Here is a 19075-nt window from a genome sequence, read left to right as displayed (position 1 = left end):
TAAAACTCTCTTTTCCTCCGTACCCAAATCTTTTAAAAACGGGGGTACAACGAGCGGATACAGATTTTATGCTGATATGACGTCATTTCGGATGGTGGATCCACAGAAAGTTGCTATCAGAAACAAAGGCCGTGTCTCAATTCAGGGGCTGCACCCTTCGGAGTACACAGCCAACGCGGTCCACGGAGGACCCAGCCCACGTAGACCGGGTAGGCTGGACCGAGCGGCCTACGAAATGAGACGGTCTAGCCTACGGAGCGCTTCGTATTAACGTCACGTGATACGCGCTGTTCGGTTGCGCTGCTCCAGCAGCCTGCTAGCAAATTAGCTTACAAGCTAACTCCGCTGAAAAGGATCCAGAAACTTTACTTATACTTTTTTACTTTAACCATTTTTTGGGGATCACCGACGGTGATGAAATAAAGAGGACCATGGCCAGGTAAATAAGATTAAGCTGTTCCTTTAGCCCCCAGTAATGTTACATTAGTAAGTTAACAAGTTAATTATATCTGATGTAATTTAATCATATTATTTCATATTTAAAATAAGTCTTAATTTTTCTGTACTAATAAAACAATATGTTTTTTTAAATGAACAAAAGCATGTTGTATAGATTGATTCTTAACAATATTAGTGTTCTAATCTTAATATGTAGCTGTGGTTTATAACAGTTTATATTCTCCTTCTTCCCCTAAACCTGCCCAGATGATGTCCCACTGACTCCAGGTCCAGCAGCACCGTGACCCCCCGCTCTGCTGAAATACACAATGAAACATTTTCTATGACCTATTTTTTGTATCAATAAAATTAAACTGAACTTAAGACAGTTTAATGACCTAGAGATATCCTATTATTCCACTGCTTATGTACACATGTTGTAAATAATGGTTAAAACCTCAGTAAATGAAATAAACAATGTGTTTAACAATTACTATTTTAATTTAGAAAAAATGTTCAGCAGTAAAACAAATATCAGCAAAAGGTTTTATGGACACACACACACACACACACACACACACACACACACACACACACACACACACACACACACACACACACAGTTTTTGATTGCACCGTGGTTGAACTCTGCAAAAGAGATAAGAGAGCAGGGGGGGGTCCCTCTCTCCTCTTCCTCCTCCTCATCCTCTCTCTCCAGCTCTCTGGAGCGACACGTCAGCGTACAGTTCTGGAAAACAGATTTAAAAGTTTATCATAACTATTCCAATTGTTTTGGGGCCGACTTAGACCCCTATAATACATAATATACTCATTCTTTAAGGCTTCAAAAGGCTACACAAACATGTCTAAATGATTGAAGTTGAGGCAAAACCCTACAGTAATTGTTCAAATTATAAAAACGTATTAATCTACAGGGGCTAAAAACATATCCATTTATTGCTTTTATAAAATATTTATTTAAACTTTTACCTGGTAGAGTTTATTCAGGTATCGAGTCATGACAGTGAGGTAGGCCATCGACTCCCTCACATCCTGGACTCTCTTCACAAAGAAGCGATCAACAACCTGATACACACACACACACACAAACACAAACACATATACAAAAGACAACATATATACATCAGAGACTCAAACAAATCTTGTTTTGTGATTAATGCAGTGCACATTAAGAGCCCATTTACACGCAAACGCATACGAAACGCAAACGAACCGAATACGATATCAAAAAAGTCTTCCGAGACCGCTCGGGAGCGCTGGAGACGCTGTAGTACATATGCCGGGTCTGTAAGTGGCGCTGTACTTTCGCCACAAAATACACCAAAAGCAGCGAAGAAGACCCCCGAGCATGGTTGCCATGGTTGCCCTTCTGTTTATGCCCCGCGGTGGATTTAGCAACATGTAGTTCATGTAATTCTCCATGTCCACTTGTTGCTGATGGTTGTGGTAGAGGAGCTGTAGATTTTGCACTAACATCTGTAGCATGGTCAGTAGCAGTAGCAGTAGCACTAGCAGTAGCTACTGACAGTAGCTACTGCTAGTGCTACTGCAGTGAGCAGCAGAGGTGGGGAGAGGTATAGGGCGTACACACTGAGAAGAAAAGAAAAGAAAATGTGTTTTTTTTATCAAAAGATACGGAGAGTAAAAGCAAAGAAACTCATTACAGAAGATTGAACAATTTTGATATGTGATAAAATGTTCAAATGATTCATCAAGTGCAAATTAAACTTAACAAGATGCACCCTATGTACCTACTTTTGGACATGCACTTGAAGACAGACATTTATATACATTTTAAGTATCCATATCTATTCATATATGTATGTTAACAGTTCCACCGAATTATTTTATTGTTATTTTGATATATTTCGCGTTTCACTCGTATACCTGCTGCTGCTTTACCGATAGAATAACCCTATGGGGATTAATAAAGGTTTATCTAATCTTAAATATGATAATCTTCTTGCATTTCTACATAATATCCAAATATCTTTGGGTTATTGACCATTTGGCAAAACAAGCCATTTCAAGTCAGCATGCAGGGCTCTGGTTAACGGAGTACATGACTAATAATTTGATGGAGTGACTCAAAGATAAATGGGTTGACGAAGATGCATTTTCTTCACCTTCTGTTCCCTGAAGCGCCCGTCGATGATGCTGCCGCACAGGTCGTCCATCCTCTTTCTCTCGATGATGTAATCCAGGACGAGCTCACGGCCAACGGGGGTCCGCAACTGACCTGGAGTCAGAGAAAAACAAAATGATTACGAGTTGGAATTTATAAAAAAATGGGGGACATTGCAGAAGCGGTGGACGGTTAAAGTGAAAAGACTAAACTACGGTGAGGAAATGTTGAATACGGTTCATCTATTTGGAGAATTGTAAGCTCTGGTTGTGGATGTGCTTTTGCTGTATTTCTGTTGAATTTGTTAATTTGCAAATGTAATTATATTCTTGGTCTGTACTTTAAACTGATTTCTACTAACTGCACACTTTTTATTTTAGCATTATTTTGTCATCTGCCATATGTCTAATGTTCGGTTGTGTTTGTGTAATGTGATAAATGTAAAAAATCAATGAATACATGTTTACAAATTGATTGGCTGAAACACCAAACAGATCATTGCAGCATCCCATAATCCCCTCTGTTTCAGCCCTGTTTCAAAAGTGCTGATTCTCTGTCTGTTACTTTAGATGAAAATAAGGAGCCACTCCCCACGCCCCTCTGAGAGAGATTTGGTTAAAAGAACACAATGGTGCTCTAGGAGGAGATTCAGGTGATAAGGTGGGGGGGGGGGGGGGGGGGGTTACCTTGGTTGCTGATTGGCTAATCATAAAGTGGCCAAAATCTGATCAGCTCATTTTCAGACAGGTTTTTATAAAAATGGATCAGGACAAAAAGAGAGAGAATCTTTGTTCCTGAACCTTTCAGAATCTCTTTCCACAGAGGGGACACATGTTGATGTAGAAGAGACATGAAGAAGAGGGGACACATGTTGATGTAGAAGAGACATGAAGAAGAGGGGACACATGTTGATGTAAAAGAGGGGACACATGTTGATGTAGAAGAGACATGAAGAAGAGGGGACACATGTTGATGTAGAAGAGACATGAAGAAGAGGGGACACATGGTGATGTAGAAGAGACATGAAGAAGAGGGGACACATGTTGATGTAGAAGAGACATGAAGAAGAGGGGACACATGTTGATGTAGAAGAGACATGAAGAAGAGGGGACACATGTTGATGTAAAAGAGGGGACACATGTTGATGTAGAAGAGACATGAAGAAGAGGGGACACATGTTGATGTAGAAGAGACATGAAGAAGAGGGGACACATGGTGATGTAGAAGAGACATGAAGAAGAGGGGACACATGTTGATGTAGAAGAGACATGAAGAAGAGGGGACACATGTTGATGTAGAAGAGACATGAAGAAGAGGGGACACATGTTGATGTAGAAGAGACAGGAAAAAGTGGATTTGTTTTTTACGTTGTGTTACCTGGAATAGGTGCGACCTTTTCCCGAGCGACCCACAGGAAATCTCCCACGTTGAGCTTCCTCACATCGAACGTCACTCCGTTCATCTGCAGCTCTTTGACCAGATCCTGCTTCCGCTTCACAAACACACCAACAGTTCAGGAAACACACGCACGCACGCACGCGCGTGCGCACACACACACACACACACACACACACACACACACACACACACACACACACACACACACACACACACACACACACACACACACACACACACACACACACACACACACACACACACACACACACACACACACACACACACACACACACACACACACACACACACACACACACAGGTTTTCCTGAAAAGAACATCCCAGGAACGACAACCCTCGGCTGGGCAGAGGAGATCGGCCTCTCTGTAGGTCTGGGAAAAGACGGTTCAATTCCTTTTATTGTATTTACAAACAGTTCAACAATACAAGTGCAATCATAAAACATAATGGAGATATTTCTGTCTAAAATATATATTACTAATAAATCTACAATTGTTGAGAGTTCATGTATTTTACAGAAACATTACAAGCTAAAACACACGTAAAGTCCACGTATTGTCGTATATAAAAGTAGAAAGCACCGTATTTTTATTTATGTATATAGTTGACCTATTTTTGCATTTTACTTGTACGTTTCTGTTTCTTTTTGGACTATATTTATTCCTTTTTATGTCGTAAATTGTTGGAGGAGGCTGGGACTTAAGATTGTGAAAACCAAGACCACGTTATTTTGAATCTTGAATGTTTAAATGGTCTCTAAACACTTAGTCTATCAGTCCAAACACAAACATATGACAAAAGGAAAATAATGGTGCGACTTAAATGCATTTCAGAGTATAGTTACATGTTGAGATAATGATACGTTTTTTTCCCAGAAGTTTTGAAGCACACTCACTGTATTCTCTCCTCTTCCTTCTCCTCTTCGTCATCATCACTAACAGTGAGGTCCACAAACCCCGGGCCACCCTCCTCTCCCTCCTCCTGCTTGTTTCCTTCACTCCTGGCCTCCTCTCTGTCTCCTTCTGGACCTTTAGTTCCCTCTAAAGACTTGAGGCGCTCCCCTAAAGCCAGACCCTCTTCTGTCAGAGAATACCTGAAGAGGGAGGAAGAGTGAACTACATTTAAACGAAAGGGAAGCCCCCGTTTCCACTTCAAAACACTCTGAATTGCTTTCCGCATAATCTGTTGGTTGCAAAAGGAGTTTAAGTCTCTCTGTTTCACTCCGATGACCTGAGAGCAGGTTTTAACAATGTTGTTCAGGCTGTTCCTGTCTTTCAGTGTAAGGCTATTGTAGGGTATTTTAGCTCTGAGCTCAGGATTAGCTGAAAGGACTCCAGGAAGCTTATTTACAAGTTAACAGCGTTTAATAAAACAACGATACGATGATACAATGAAATTGCAAGAATGGTTGGTTATCCTTGATGGACAGCTGGGAAAGAGGGCGGCTTCCAGCTGGCTTCTCATTTTATAATCTGTAGGCTTCTCCTATTGGCTTAGCGTTGACGGGGGCGGGTCCAAGGCACGTCCTGTCGTTTTCTGATGTTAGTTTTACAATCTTCTAATATGTTGGTCATTTAAACATTCCCTAATAATAGTATTGTAGCGTCAATAAGTGATGGTTAAAGACAGTGTGTTTAGTGTGCAACACCACGTGTCATTTCTCCTTAAATTCACAGAAACACAAAATTAGCTACATGCTAATGCTAACTGGAAGTTGACGATATTTACTCGCGAAAACCGGAAGTCGAGTGTGTGAACATCCGGTTTTCAGAATAAAGCAGCTTAAAATAAGAACAGTGTATTCATTTTAAGTTACGCCATATAAATATAGATTTTATTCCTTACACTATGGAAAAAAAGAAAAACAAATAAGGCTCTCAATGAATGCTTTGGTAAAAACAACAAAGAATGACCGGCCTGACAGAGAGAGTTCAGTTTGCGAAGAAGGTGCATTGACCCCGCTTCACAACACACTCAGTATTCCCATCGAATGTGCGGTGGTCGTCGAAAATGGTGCCCAAGTATTTATATGATGTGACAATTTCAACCTTGTCATTGAGTATGATTCACTCCTTAGGAACATCCTTGTGACGTCTTAAGTCAATTATCAATTCCTGGGTTTTAGAGACGTACGTGTGTACGTGTGTGTGTGTGTGTGTGTGTGTGTGTGTGTGTGTGTGTGTGTGTGTGTGTCCTCTGTACCTTGCAGGGTTGTGGGTCTTCATCACCAGGTTCTTCTGGATCAGAGTGCTCACTGAAGACCAGGCCGTGTACTTACTGCCCAGATCTGGCTACAGACACATAAAGGTTAACTAAATTAAAATACAAATATTCAGGACGCTCTGATCAGGGTACCCTGTGCCGTCATATCAGTCAATAAATGGCCAATACAAAATTGTGCTCAAGCTAATTTTGTACCAAAAACATTAATATTTCATGCCTACAGACTCAACATTTTTTTGAATAAAGAGTATTATTAGGAAGTATTTTCTCTGCTTTTGACGACAATTTTTGAGTAATAATAATGGTTTATTGTTAACAGGACATCCCAAAACAAGTCCCTTTTTATATATTAGTTTCAGAACATCGGTGTGTTCATTTTCACTATATAATCTTCCACAAAGAACTCCCTTAATATTGAGTAGAATAGAGAGTAGGAGTCAGCCATCTTGTTGTTGTTTTTCAAAAATGGAATGCCTGGGCAAAGTTACCCAGAATGCATCTTCATTGTTGCCATGGCCACATCTCTACATGTGAGCATTGTGCAGAAATTCCAAGTGATGTCATGATGATGCTGTGATGTGCTTTGTGACATCATCGATAGTTCCAAATTTGAACCTGCAAGGAGACAAGTTTGAGTTTTAAGGCATAGCATATCTTGGCTTAGCAGAACACCCCATGAAATTCTGTTTTTTCCCCGTGAGAAACAGTTAGGTATTACCAGTTGCTACTGTGTGTGTATCATTATCATCTTAAAAAAACATGTCCTGCAATAAGGAACAAGTGGAAATGGGAGGTGACTACGCTGGAGTTAGAAGGAGTCTTGGGGCAGTTGAAGAACATCTCAAGACCGTACATGTGGAAATGCAATCCATACAAAGACAGTTCAGCAGCTTTCCAGCGCTGGGGGAGCAGTTTGACGCTCTGAAGGCCGAGGAACGTGTCTTGAGGCGCAAATGTGCCTACCTCGAAAAAGAAGGGAGGGTTCTTAGTGAGAAGATCGAAAATAACGTTACCGTAGAGGCGATGTTCCAGGGACTAATCCAGACAAACAAGGAATTGGAGCGTGAACGACAGACCCTCGAGGGACAGATGTTTGACAAGCGAGATGTGCTGGATTGCATCGATGCTATCAAAGCCAAGCATCAAGCTGCACTATGTGAACAGAAAGAGCTCGAAGCACAGATTACAGAGGTGCGTTCATCGATCCAAAGCTATTCTGCTGCAGAGGAAACGCTCGATGCATTGAGAAGTGACGCAGAGGAAACCATCAGAGTAAATGGTGACCTTGAGGAAGAACTTGAGTGTCTCAAGCAAAGGAAAGAGCAACTTCAGGATTGTTTCCAAGTGTCTAAGGCAGAGACAGAGACGGTTTTCCAGAAGAACCAGGCTCTGCAGCAGGAAGTGGATCACTGCAGGGAGCTTGAAAATGAAAGCACGGTGCAGTTTGAGATAGACGAAATGAACCAGTTGAAATATGAGGAAAGGAGCCAAACTGAAGACTTGCAAGAAGAGATCTTTGAGCTTTCAAAGAGGCTTCTGGGTTTAGAGGATCTTCAGGGGTCATACAACATTGCGAAGGAAGAAAGAGAGTTGATTCTCCAGCGAAATCAATTGTTGCAACAAAAGAAACACGAGTTGTGTCAAGAACTTCAGAATGAGGACACCATTAGGGAAAGTTACAACGCAATGGTGACAGAAAAAGCCGCCATGAGTCTCGAACATGTCTCCCTGCGAGAAGAAGTTTTGCAGCTCAAGAAAAGGCATCTGCTTTTCATGAAGCTCGAGGACTCTTACAAGGAGGCGAAAGCTGAGAGAGAGGATGTTATGAGGAAGAACGAGGCTTTAATGAACAAGATCCAGGGTGTGAGCAATGAGGTTCACAAGGAAAATGATCTCATGATCAAGTATCAGGCTTTGATGGCATCCAACGAGACCTTGAGGTGTGATAGTGCCGCCATGGGGAAGGATCTCGTGGATCTTAACCTAGAGATTGGTGTTTTGAGGAAGGGTCGTTCTCATTTGCTGACATTCGATCACTTGGATGGTTTGAAAGCGGAACATGACCTCCTGCAAAAGAATCTGGATGATGCCAACGAAGAGATTGATAGTAAGAAACACTTTAAGCATCAACTGCTCAACCTGGAAGTCAGTGAATCAGCCTTCCAGGTGAAGCCGCTGAGGGACAAAAACACAGCGGTTCAGAATTCAAACGGCGATCAGGACCGAATTAACAGCGTGAATGTGAAGAACGTCACCGTTGACAATGACTTCCTTGAACACATGAAAACGGTTCAGGAGAATGAAGCTGCACTATGTGGACAGAGAGAGCTCGAAGCACTGATTACAGAGGTGCGTTCATGGATCCAAAGCTATTCTGCTGCAGAGGAAACGCTCGATGCATTGAGAAGTGACGCAGAGGAAACCATCAGAGTAAATGGTGGCCTTGAGGAAGAACTTGAGTGTCTCAAGCAAAGGAAAGAGCAACTTCAGGATTGTTTCCAAGTGTCTAAGGCAGAGACAGAGACGGTTTTCCAGAAGAACCAGGCTCTGCAGCAGGAAGTGGATCACTGCAGGGAGCTTGAAAATGAAAGCACGGTGCAGTTTGAGATAGACGAAATGAACCAGTTGAAATATGAGGAAAGGAGCCAAACTGAAGACTTGCAAGAAGAGATCTTTGAGCTTTCAAAGAGGCTTCTGGGTTTAGAGGATCTTCAGGGGTCATACAACATTGCGAAGGAAGAAAGAGAGTTGATTCTCCAGCGAAATCAATTGTTGCAACAAAAGAAACACGAGTTGTGTCAAGAACTTCAGAATGAGGACACCATTAGGGAAAGTTACAACGCAATGGTGACAGAAAAAGCCGCCATGAGTCTCAAACATGTCTCCCTGCGAGAAGAAGTTTTGCAGCTCAAGAAAAGGCATCTGCTTTTCATGAAGCTCGAGGACTCTTACAAGGAGGCGAAAGCTGAGAGAGAGGATGTTATGAGGAAGAACGAGGCTTTAATGAACAAGATCCAGGGTGTGAGCAATGAGGTTCACAAGGAAAATGATCTCATGATCAAGTATCAGGCTTTGATGGCATCCAACGAGACCTTGAGGTGTGATAGTGCCGCCATGGGGAAGGATCTCGTGGATCTTAACCTAGAGATTGGTGTTTTGAGGAAGGGTCGTTCTCATTTGCTGACATTCGATCACTTGGATGGTTTGAAAGCGGAACATGACCTCCTGCAAAAGAATCTGGATGATGCCAACGAAGAGATTGATAGTAAGAAACACTTTAAGCATCAACTGCTCAACCTGGAAGTCAGTGAATCAGCCTTCCAGGTGAAGCCGCTGAGGGACAAAAACACAGCGGTTCAGAATCCAAACGGCGATCAGGACCGAATTAACAGCTTGAATGTGAAGAACGTCACCGTTGACAATGACTTCCTTGAACACATGAAAACGGTTCAGGAGAATCAAGCTCAGCAGGCCAGGAGATAAAAGCCACTAACTTATCTGCGGGTTTTCTCCGGGAGCACCGGGTTTTTCCCAAAATGTACGATTAAAAAAACAAAACATTAGTAAGATGTGTTACCATGACATCAGGGGTAACTCCGGGGGCTACGTTTGTTTTATAGCGATGTACAATTTTCTTAATTCGTCAAAAGCATAAATAAATAAACAAATGTTTTTATTTAATTTAAATTTCTATGTTGGTTTGTTTCTCTTTAATCATGCAGTGTCAAATGTTGTCTTTAAAAATGTCAAAAACCTAACCCTAACCCTAAACCTAACTCTAAACCTAAACCTAACCCTTATAATCTTCATACTCCTTGACTTTTTTCTGATAGTTTCTTCTACAAATGATTTTTGGTGAGAAAAACAATAAAAACTAAAATAAGTAATAACTTAAGTCTATTGGTGTATCTTGTATTGGCATATAATACCATACTGCACATATTCAACTCATATTAGGTATTAAAGCACATGTGTCAAACTCAAGGCCCGTGATGGATTTAATTTCGGCCCGCAGGATCATTTCTAATTACTATTAGATCTGGCCCGCCGGTATATTGCACGCACACCTTCACTCAATCCTGAGGATTTCCTCAGCTCAGAGCCTGAGCCCAAACATTGATGAACTTGCACCCAAGATGAGATGCCAAGTATCTGGCATAGCATCACAGAGCAGCACACTGAGTTTCAATGGATGTTTCCTTCTGCACTTTTTTTCTTGGACAACAGGGCATGTTTGTTTTTTCTTTGAGGGAAATAGTTTTTTTGAAGCTGTTGTTGGCCTGTGGAAAAATGTAATCATAAGAAATGACTCCGGAAAAGCTGCAGATAGAGCCATAAGAAATGAATGCAACTGATTATTTAATGTTTAATGTTGTTTTTATAGGCAATAATTTAAGCTTTGTTAGTTCCAGGTTTAATATGTGCAATAAGTTCATTTCAATAAGTTTTGCAATAAACATTGAACCAGTCCGGCCCTCGACTAGTACCCATTTTTTAATTTTGGCCCACTTTGTATTTGACACCCCTTGTAGTGGCATCCAAGGTTTCCTTTTGCCACTATAGAGCGGGGTTGACGACACACAATCCAAAGCAATAAGCAGCCGAAGGTTTTCAGTCAAAAAATGTAATTTATTAACAAAAAAGTATTGACTTAAATAGTCTCAAAATAACAAATCTAAATCAATATTTCGGCGATATACTTTCTTATATAAACTATACTTTGCAGTCCAATTTGCAACACTAATTTCGGTTTACAATTTGCGGTCGAAAAACTGTTCCGCTCCCCGTCTCATCAGGTCTCAGAGCACCGCGGCTGTCTTCAATTGCCTCACGTAAAGTGGACCTATCATGCTATATTTGAATAATATAGTGTAGGACCATACTTATATAAGGCATATTTATACTTTTTTTTTTTTCAAAATACCAAACAGATCATGCATTTTAGCCATGCCTCATTTTGCTCAATTTGACATTTTTTAGCTCTAGGGCAGATTCAGTGAGAACAGCACCATCTACAGGCCTGGCATATGTACTACAGCGTCTCCAGCGCTTTCGAACGGCAATGGCCGTGGCTGTCTCCTCCTGATTGGTGGAGTTGGCCCAATAGCCGCAGCGCCACTGTCCTGACGTCAGGACAGTGTTCAAATCTGGATCAGTTTTTATCAGATCCGTTGCAGCCCCTTTTTTTAGAGATTTGGGTATGGAGGAAAATAGAGAGGGTTGTGTTTTCTGACACTTGGTGAGTTCCCTGGAACACCGGGGACACATATTCATGTATAAAAGACGTACAAAAGTGCATTTAGCATGATAGGTCCCCTTTAAATAAACACCGGAAGGTACAAGGAAACAGATCATATTTACGATTTAAAATGATGAATCATTTCATCAAAAGATATTCACCATGGCAATATAAATCATTTTCCATCATTAATTCATTTATCAAATTATGAATCTAAATAATAACTTTGACTTCATTGTGGCTCTAACACCCCTGCTTTAAAGAGTTCATTATTCTGTGTCATAATAATGCTTCGTGGTCATTTGAGAGCGTCTTCCCGTGTTAAACTGTTACAGCCCACATGCAATAATCCAATACTTCAACATATTGGTGTTTAATAAGGTCAAAAGAAACGTATATAAAGGAGGTAAAAGACTGACAGTTATGCACCAGAAAATCTCGATTAGTGCCGTCGTCATTTTAAGTTAAGTTGCTACGCCATAAAACACACGATTATATTTTAGCGAAAGCAAAACGATCATTTTCAAATATATGAAATCATGTTTAAAATCATTAGTCGTGTCAAATCCTCAATTTATTTGGTTATCAGCCGTGTAATAAGCGGGTTTAAAGGCAGCTAGCCCGTCTTTAGCTATAACAACACATGAGAAAACAGAAGCGTTGTTATGTTGTGTTGTAACAAATACTCCACTTACCACAGTGAAGGACTTATCGCAGAGTTGCTGAGCTTCTGCTTGGAGCTCCATCTTAAACATGTAGCCTTTGCTGCCTGGGATCTGGAGAGAGAGAGACATCACATGAAGCCACGATGCAAAACATGGAGGTATTGTATGGAGATGTGATGGAGGAAGGCGTACCTGAGACACTCTGTACAGTGTGAGCAGAACAGCGTAACCTCCAGACCGTCTCTGGGGAATGTACTCCCTCTTCTTCCTCCCTCCTCCGCCTCCTTTGTTTTTCCCTTGATCCCCGGCTGCATTCTTCTACAAGGAAAGTTAAACAAAAGAAGTCACAAATAAGAGGTTTTCAATGACAAGTCACCAGTGTTGGGACTAACGCGTTACAAACTAACGCGTTACTGTAACGCAACTACCTTTTGCGGTAACTAATAACGTTACTAGTTACCTATTCCCATTCAGTAACGCCGTTATAGTTACTGTGATTTAAATGGGTGCGTTACTGCGTTACTGAACCGAATCTCCCTGCGGATGTAACTTACAGGCGATGTCCTCTCACAGTACCATGGAAAAGTGAAAGTGACCAGAGAGGAGTGATGATTGGTTAACGCGGGGTAACATTTCAGGGTAAGCCAATCAGAAACAGAGTTGGGCGGGTCTTGCCTTATGGGGAAAATACACAGACACACAAACACTTGCTAACACACACACATACATGGCAACGCCCACCACCAGCACACACACAATGGCAGATGCAAGTATCAGCGAGAGCAGCAACTTGGATATATAACCACTATTTTCAATTTGTGGGGATAAAGGACGCAAAAAATATTACGGTCAAATGTAAACTGTGTGCAGGACAGAAAGCATTGTACACGTCGAATAACAGCAATGCCAATCTCCTGAAGCACCTAACTAATGTACATGGGGCTATAAAACTAGTCTTACTGTGCCACAGAACAACACAAAAACTTGTATTTGTATTGTTATTATTTTTAAAGTAAAGTAACTTGTTACTAGTTACTTTTATAATTTAGTAACTAATAAAGTAACTAGTTACTTCTTTGAGAGCAGTAACTATAACTAGTTACTTTTTAAAAGTAACTTGCCCAACACACACACACACACACACACACACACACACACACACACACACACACACACACACACACACACACACACACACACACACACACACACACACACACACACACACACACACACACACACACACACACACACACACACACACCTTTCTGGATGGATCCAGGCTGTTGTTGTCCTGTCGGCCAGCATGGGGCGCTCCTTCAGGGAGAGAGTGGATCGGAGCGTCTGGACCTACAGGAAAAGTGTGATACATTTTATTGCAGCTTGAAGTAAGTGAGTATTTGTTTCCTAGCCTTGCCTTTGGGTATAACTCCTAGTACTGCAGATAACTTTTTTTAAAGCTACCCATGTATTCTCTTTTAGCTTTTTGATATGTTCTTATATTTTTCTACATCAGGCTTTTCTTGGTGTATTGTTTGTAGTTTTTTTAATGTATGTTTTTCATATTTGTTGAGACTCCCACTCTTAAATAGCTCCCAATTTCACTAGTTTCCCCCTCTTGTATTTACACCCCTCTCACAATGCAGGCATCAATGTATTTCTTTAATGATCTTGTATTGTAAGTGAATGAATGTAATCCTGAACCCCCCCCACTCCTCTGTTCCTCACCGTTCTCTCTGAGATATCGCTGCAGTTTCTGATCCAGTATTTTACAGATGCCGTCTCCAAAGCTCTGCAGGATTTTGGCCTCTTTGGCGTTTTGAAGCGGCAATGGATATTTGTTCAAAGAGCTGATGGCCTGCAGAACAAGACAGAAGCAAACGTGAATTACAAACAAACAAACATCAGTGACTTTAAAGCAGTAACTGTACATCTGTTGTGTACACTTTCTCTTGTACCTGGGGTTGCTTTTATACAGGCTGCACAAACAGCCGACTGAAAGACAAAGTGTGCAAGCAGAAAATATAATGTGTGTTATCCTGTGACTTTAACAAGACTGCTTTATAGTTAAAAGTCTAGAAAGAAACTTAATGAACAACATATGCAAACCACAGGTCATTATATGAAAAACTGGTGTTTTTAGAAATGTAATTTATTACTATTTTCATGTTTTTTCAAGGTTGTGAAGGATTTGCCATATAAGTGCATGACTTCTTTGTTATATGAAGATCTGTTTCTTCTTTCCATATGTGTGGACATAATAGGGATGGGAATTTGAAAGCAAATGTATATTCGAATATTCGACCCCCAAAAAAACGGTTAACCGATTAACCGAAATGTACATATCCTATAAAAAAAATAAAATGTGGGAAAATATTTACTAAGAAAAATTTAATTTTGGAAAATAAATAAATACATGTTCAAATAAGTATAGAAACCAAGTCGAATTTGTCAAATGTATTGAACTGGTGATCACAGTTTGAACAGTTGACAGCTATAGGCCTACAGCTTTCAGGATCATACACGAACAACATACGGGTTAGGGTAACGTAACCCTATTACAACAGAGATCAACAACCTATAACAGGGCCTATGCACAGAATGCAGCTATTCAATACTCATTCTTGTTTAAGAATATGAGCATGTCTACATGCTCAGGGGAGAGGCGGGTGCGGAGGCGATTCACATTCAGGCCAGCTGTAGAGAAGACCCTCTCAGCTGGAATTTGGGCATAAGATGAGGTTTGAGTCTGCGTGATCTGCGTGTAGGGAGGGGCAGCAGCCATATCATTAGCTAGAACTAGCTAGATCTGATGGATTTGGACATAATCCAAAAAATGAGTGAAGTATAACCGGACGCGAGAGAGAGAGATCAGCACCTGCAGCTCTGCCCGCTGTGAGGGACCGGTGAGCGGAGCAAAACACACCTTTAGACATAACACACTTAGCTATGGCACTGTCGTATACATTGAATTATTCCATTTGATCATATGTAATAAACTTAGGCACCCCTCCCAACAAAAAAAAAAGTAATTACAATAAAAATATTCATAACTCGAATACCTGAATAATTTCGAATATTCTATGAATCGTTCCCATCCCTAGTACATAACATATGAATGCATCAGATATTACAATTAAAAACTATAATGTAGTATTACTATAAAACGGGCAATTCTGAAAATGTATATATGTTGTATTCAGTTTTTTGCTTTATCAAAGAAAACCTGGTCAAATAATGTCTGTCTGTTAGTTGGGAAATTATTTCACACAGTGACACACGGTGTGACACACACACACACACACACACACACACACACACACACACACACACACACACACACACACACACACACACACACTAAAGTAAGAGTAAAATATATCCTGTGAGGTAGTGTAAATATGTTTGAAATACATTTTGAATGCAGGACTTTTACTTGTTAGACTGCATGAAATAAGGTTACAGGGTATTTCTTCACAGTGGTATTACTACTTACTATAACTGTAAAACCTAACAGTAAATAAAGACATGACATATCAAGACCTGAGCACTTTAACTCTGATGTCTTACCTTCTGGTAGACGTACTGCAGCTTCAGGCCCTTCTCTTTGGCGGCGTCCCGCAGCTCGGTGAGCCACTGGAGGAACAGAGGGTTGGGGCAGGAGGGCAGGGGGCGTTTCCGACCCAACCGGACTTGTGGAAGCAGAGGTCTGGGTGGAGGATGTTCCTGATCGCCGTTTTGCTTTCTCCAGCACCTCGGGGTGTCCAGGTGGATGGCAGCTATGATGATCCGCTGGGGTTAGGGGTCCTTCTCCAGCACCACGGGGGTCCAGGTGGATGGCAGCTCTGTCCTGATGATCCGCTGTGCACTTTTCAGATTAGGGGTCCTTCTCCAGCAGATCCATTTCTCCAGAATTGTCCTAATTACAGAGAAAAACAAGAGAAAACGAAAAAAGTGAATTAATCATATTAAACACAGGGTTGCAAAAGTATTATTGCAAAATGTAACTCTAAGCATTTCAGACAAACAATCCTCAAAGGATTATTTAAAATGATGTACGGTTTTGGTTTTAAAAAAACTAAAGAGATGAAGTGACAGTCACACTTGCATCCCTTTGACAGCACGGCACAAACTAACATCAAGTAAAAGGCTGCTGTCTATTTTTGATTGTGTTATTATTATGGGATTAGGATCAATTAAATAAACTTTAACCTAAATAAAAGATGATCAAATCTGGTGGAAATATTTAAAATAGGCTCTTTTTTTAGCCCTATCTCAAAGCAGCATGAGCTGAATACAAAGGTTGTAATGTTGTCCCAAAGTTTAATAAACAACAACACATTGCAACATGTCAGAGAAATAAATAAAGCAAACAGCAGCTACACGTCAGGGTAGCATTTTATAAATCCCACCGTACTGTAGGCTATACCGGTCTAAATGTTTTCACTTTGGTCTATTTATGTAATATAAAGTATAACTTATCCATAACAGAGCCAAGATCTCTGTATGACTTTAGTAAACTTCTGAATTGAATTAAAAATAAGTGTGAACCAACAGTACAGTACGTCCAGCTAGCTAGTTAGCGTCACTAACGTCACGTATTTATCCGTATTATTTAACGAAAATGTACGTTTTAATGCCCCTTGGGTTTGACGTGTGTGACATTAGTTAATTTAAAGTAAGTTGAAACCCAATACTCACATTTATTAGTGATTCCTCCGCTTGCTGCTGCTTTGAAATCTACTCTGCTGGGGAGACCGGACAGGAGTAGTATGAAGCTGCAGCGTCGGAGGCTGCAGTCTCAGGACCGCACTCCCGGGACCGCACTCTCAGGACCCTAGTTGTTTTGCAACATCGCCACCTCCAAACTGCTTGTAGCAGATGGAAGAAGCACAGGAGAAGTGTGGCCTTAGGAAATGCTTTTCCCAGAGCTCCCCTCTCTGCCCTACAGTCATCTGTGATGACCAGTTGTGGCCCTTCGTGTCCTCTGCCAGCAAAGCCCTTCTCTCCAACAACTTGTTTGAGCTGTTCCAGCCCTTGAGCAATAGTCTGCTCATCCTCAGACTGGCAGAGGAGAATGCCCAGAGGGAGGCCACCTGCACAGCTGTGGGTCAGGAGGAGGAATACCCTGCAGTTCTCCCTGTCCATATTCCCTGAGGAATCTATGAAGCACAGCTCCCCACTGTGCTTCAGTTGGTGCACTTTCTTCATAAGTGGAGAACACACAACCACAAGAGGAGCTCCCTGGGAAGTTGTTCCCAGGAGAGCACAGGTGTCATTACACTTATTGTTGTAACTCTCCACTTGAAGCTTGAGCGCTGCCAACATCGTGGGACCTGTTTGCGTGCCATACTCCTCCCTACACACCTTGTGGAACAGTCTGGGTAGAAAATGAATTAGTTGGTATGGGTGTCACTTACATGCAGTAGAAAAGCGTATTTGTATTCACTGAATACATCATAGTTTTTATTGCATCGTTATTTATATAGTGGGTAGTAGGTATCTTGACCATGTTTCCAGATGTGATACCCACCTCTGTACATAAGGCAGGTCGGGGCAAATCTCCCTGTTGGCCGACACGTACACATAACGCTGCCCATACTCCATTTGGAGGTCGTGTTTCAGGACCGACAGTGCAGATGTTGGAGTGTGGCCAATTTCAAAGAGCCCTGTGAGTATGTTGTTTGCCTTTAACCCAACATCTCGGTGGCGGATGGCGTCCGCAACAAAAAGATTGTGGTTGTGCCTGTTTATTAGAATAACCTTAAATGGTAGGTCAGGCATGTGTGGGTCTTCGGTCCTATAACATAAATCAATATATATATCAATATTATGTAAAAAAAGCAAAACGTGAAATAATAAGTATGTGGATCAGTAAACTCACTTCATTTCCCCACGAGTACTCTTGAGTGTCGTGTGCATTTTTGCTTGACAGCAGGTGTTCTTGCTGCTTTTGGCTGCTCTCGGGTTCACCCTATGCTGACACTTATAACTTGCCTGAACAAAATAAAGCAGATTTATTATAGTACAGGTCAAAGTAAAAAGGATAATTAAAAGGTAACTTCAAGAAATATCAACAAGACAACACTTACTTTGAAAAGCACCCGCTTCCCCAACCTGGGTCGGGTAACATCCACCCTCCATGTCACCCCTGATGACCCCTTCAGCTTTTGTACCCACTCCTTGACCTGTTCCACAGTGTGGACATCCAGCCTCAAAGTGGCCTCAAAACCAGTGTGGTCCCCCAGTGAAACCACCTCTTCATACTGGCACACGTGGTATCTGAACTCACCTGGTAGCCAACCCTACAAGGAAACAGACAACTATTCATTCAAATCCACACACATAATACTGTGTCAGCTCAGAATACCAGTAAGAGTTTTGCCATGATCTGAAGAACTAAAGAGGACCATGAGGTTTAAAATGTACTGACTTTACTTAGAACTAGAGTAGAATACACATTATACTTGCAGGCTTAAAAAGTCTGAAAAATAAAAATCCAACCCTCAAAATCCTAAAACATTGGTATAGTTATGCTAACATGGTTATATTCTCTTTAAATGTACTTCATGTGTTTGCATGTTATTCTTTGTAATGCCTTGTCTTTTATCTGGACAATAAGTCTGTTATTAAGTGGTATAGTTTAGATGATGATGATGATGATGATGATGATGTGTAGGTGAGGCATTGATATGAGCAAACACATTCAATGTAATTTGATGTTCATCATAGTATTGAGAGATAGGTCTTATTATCAGATACCTTCAACTGCGGGTACTCCTCTATATTGTTCTGTGTGCCTCCAGAGCACACTAAAACACGAGGTCTGAAATGAAAGCAAAAACACCAGCTTATAGTTATTCAGGTACTATTCTGATGCTAATACTTTAGTACTTATACTTGAGTATTTCTACACTCTGGTACTTGTACTTTTACTCAAGTAC

At 41.1% G+C, this 19075-nt stretch overlaps 1 protein-coding gene across 1 annotated transcript; it reads right to left on the bottom strand.

Annotated features, from left to right (window-relative positions):
• Positions 1-981: 981 nt before the first annotated feature.
• Positions 982-18519, bottom strand: LOC117476632. Its single transcript, XM_034123312.1, is given in 17 exon segments — positions 982-1186; positions 1429-1524; positions 2586-2698; positions 3962-4073; positions 4075-4375; positions 4900-5097; positions 6207-6295; positions 12162-12242; positions 12324-12449; positions 13396-13481; positions 13860-13989; positions 15702-15928; positions 17081-17511; positions 17665-17877; positions 18016-18128; positions 18224-18436; positions 18502-18519. Coding segments are annotated over 17 exon segments (2748 nt in total). The 3' UTR covers positions 982-985.
• Positions 18520-19075: the final 556 nt, after the last annotated feature.

This window comes from Trematomus bernacchii, unplaced genomic scaffold (assembly GCF_902827165.1).
Source record: "Trematomus bernacchii unplaced genomic scaffold, fTreBer1.1, whole genome shotgun sequence".
Taxonomy (NCBI): domain Eukaryota; kingdom Metazoa; phylum Chordata; class Actinopteri; order Perciformes; family Nototheniidae; genus Trematomus; species Trematomus bernacchii.
Note: the sequence above shows the minus strand (reverse complement) of the source record. Positions and strands in the feature narration are given on the sequence as shown.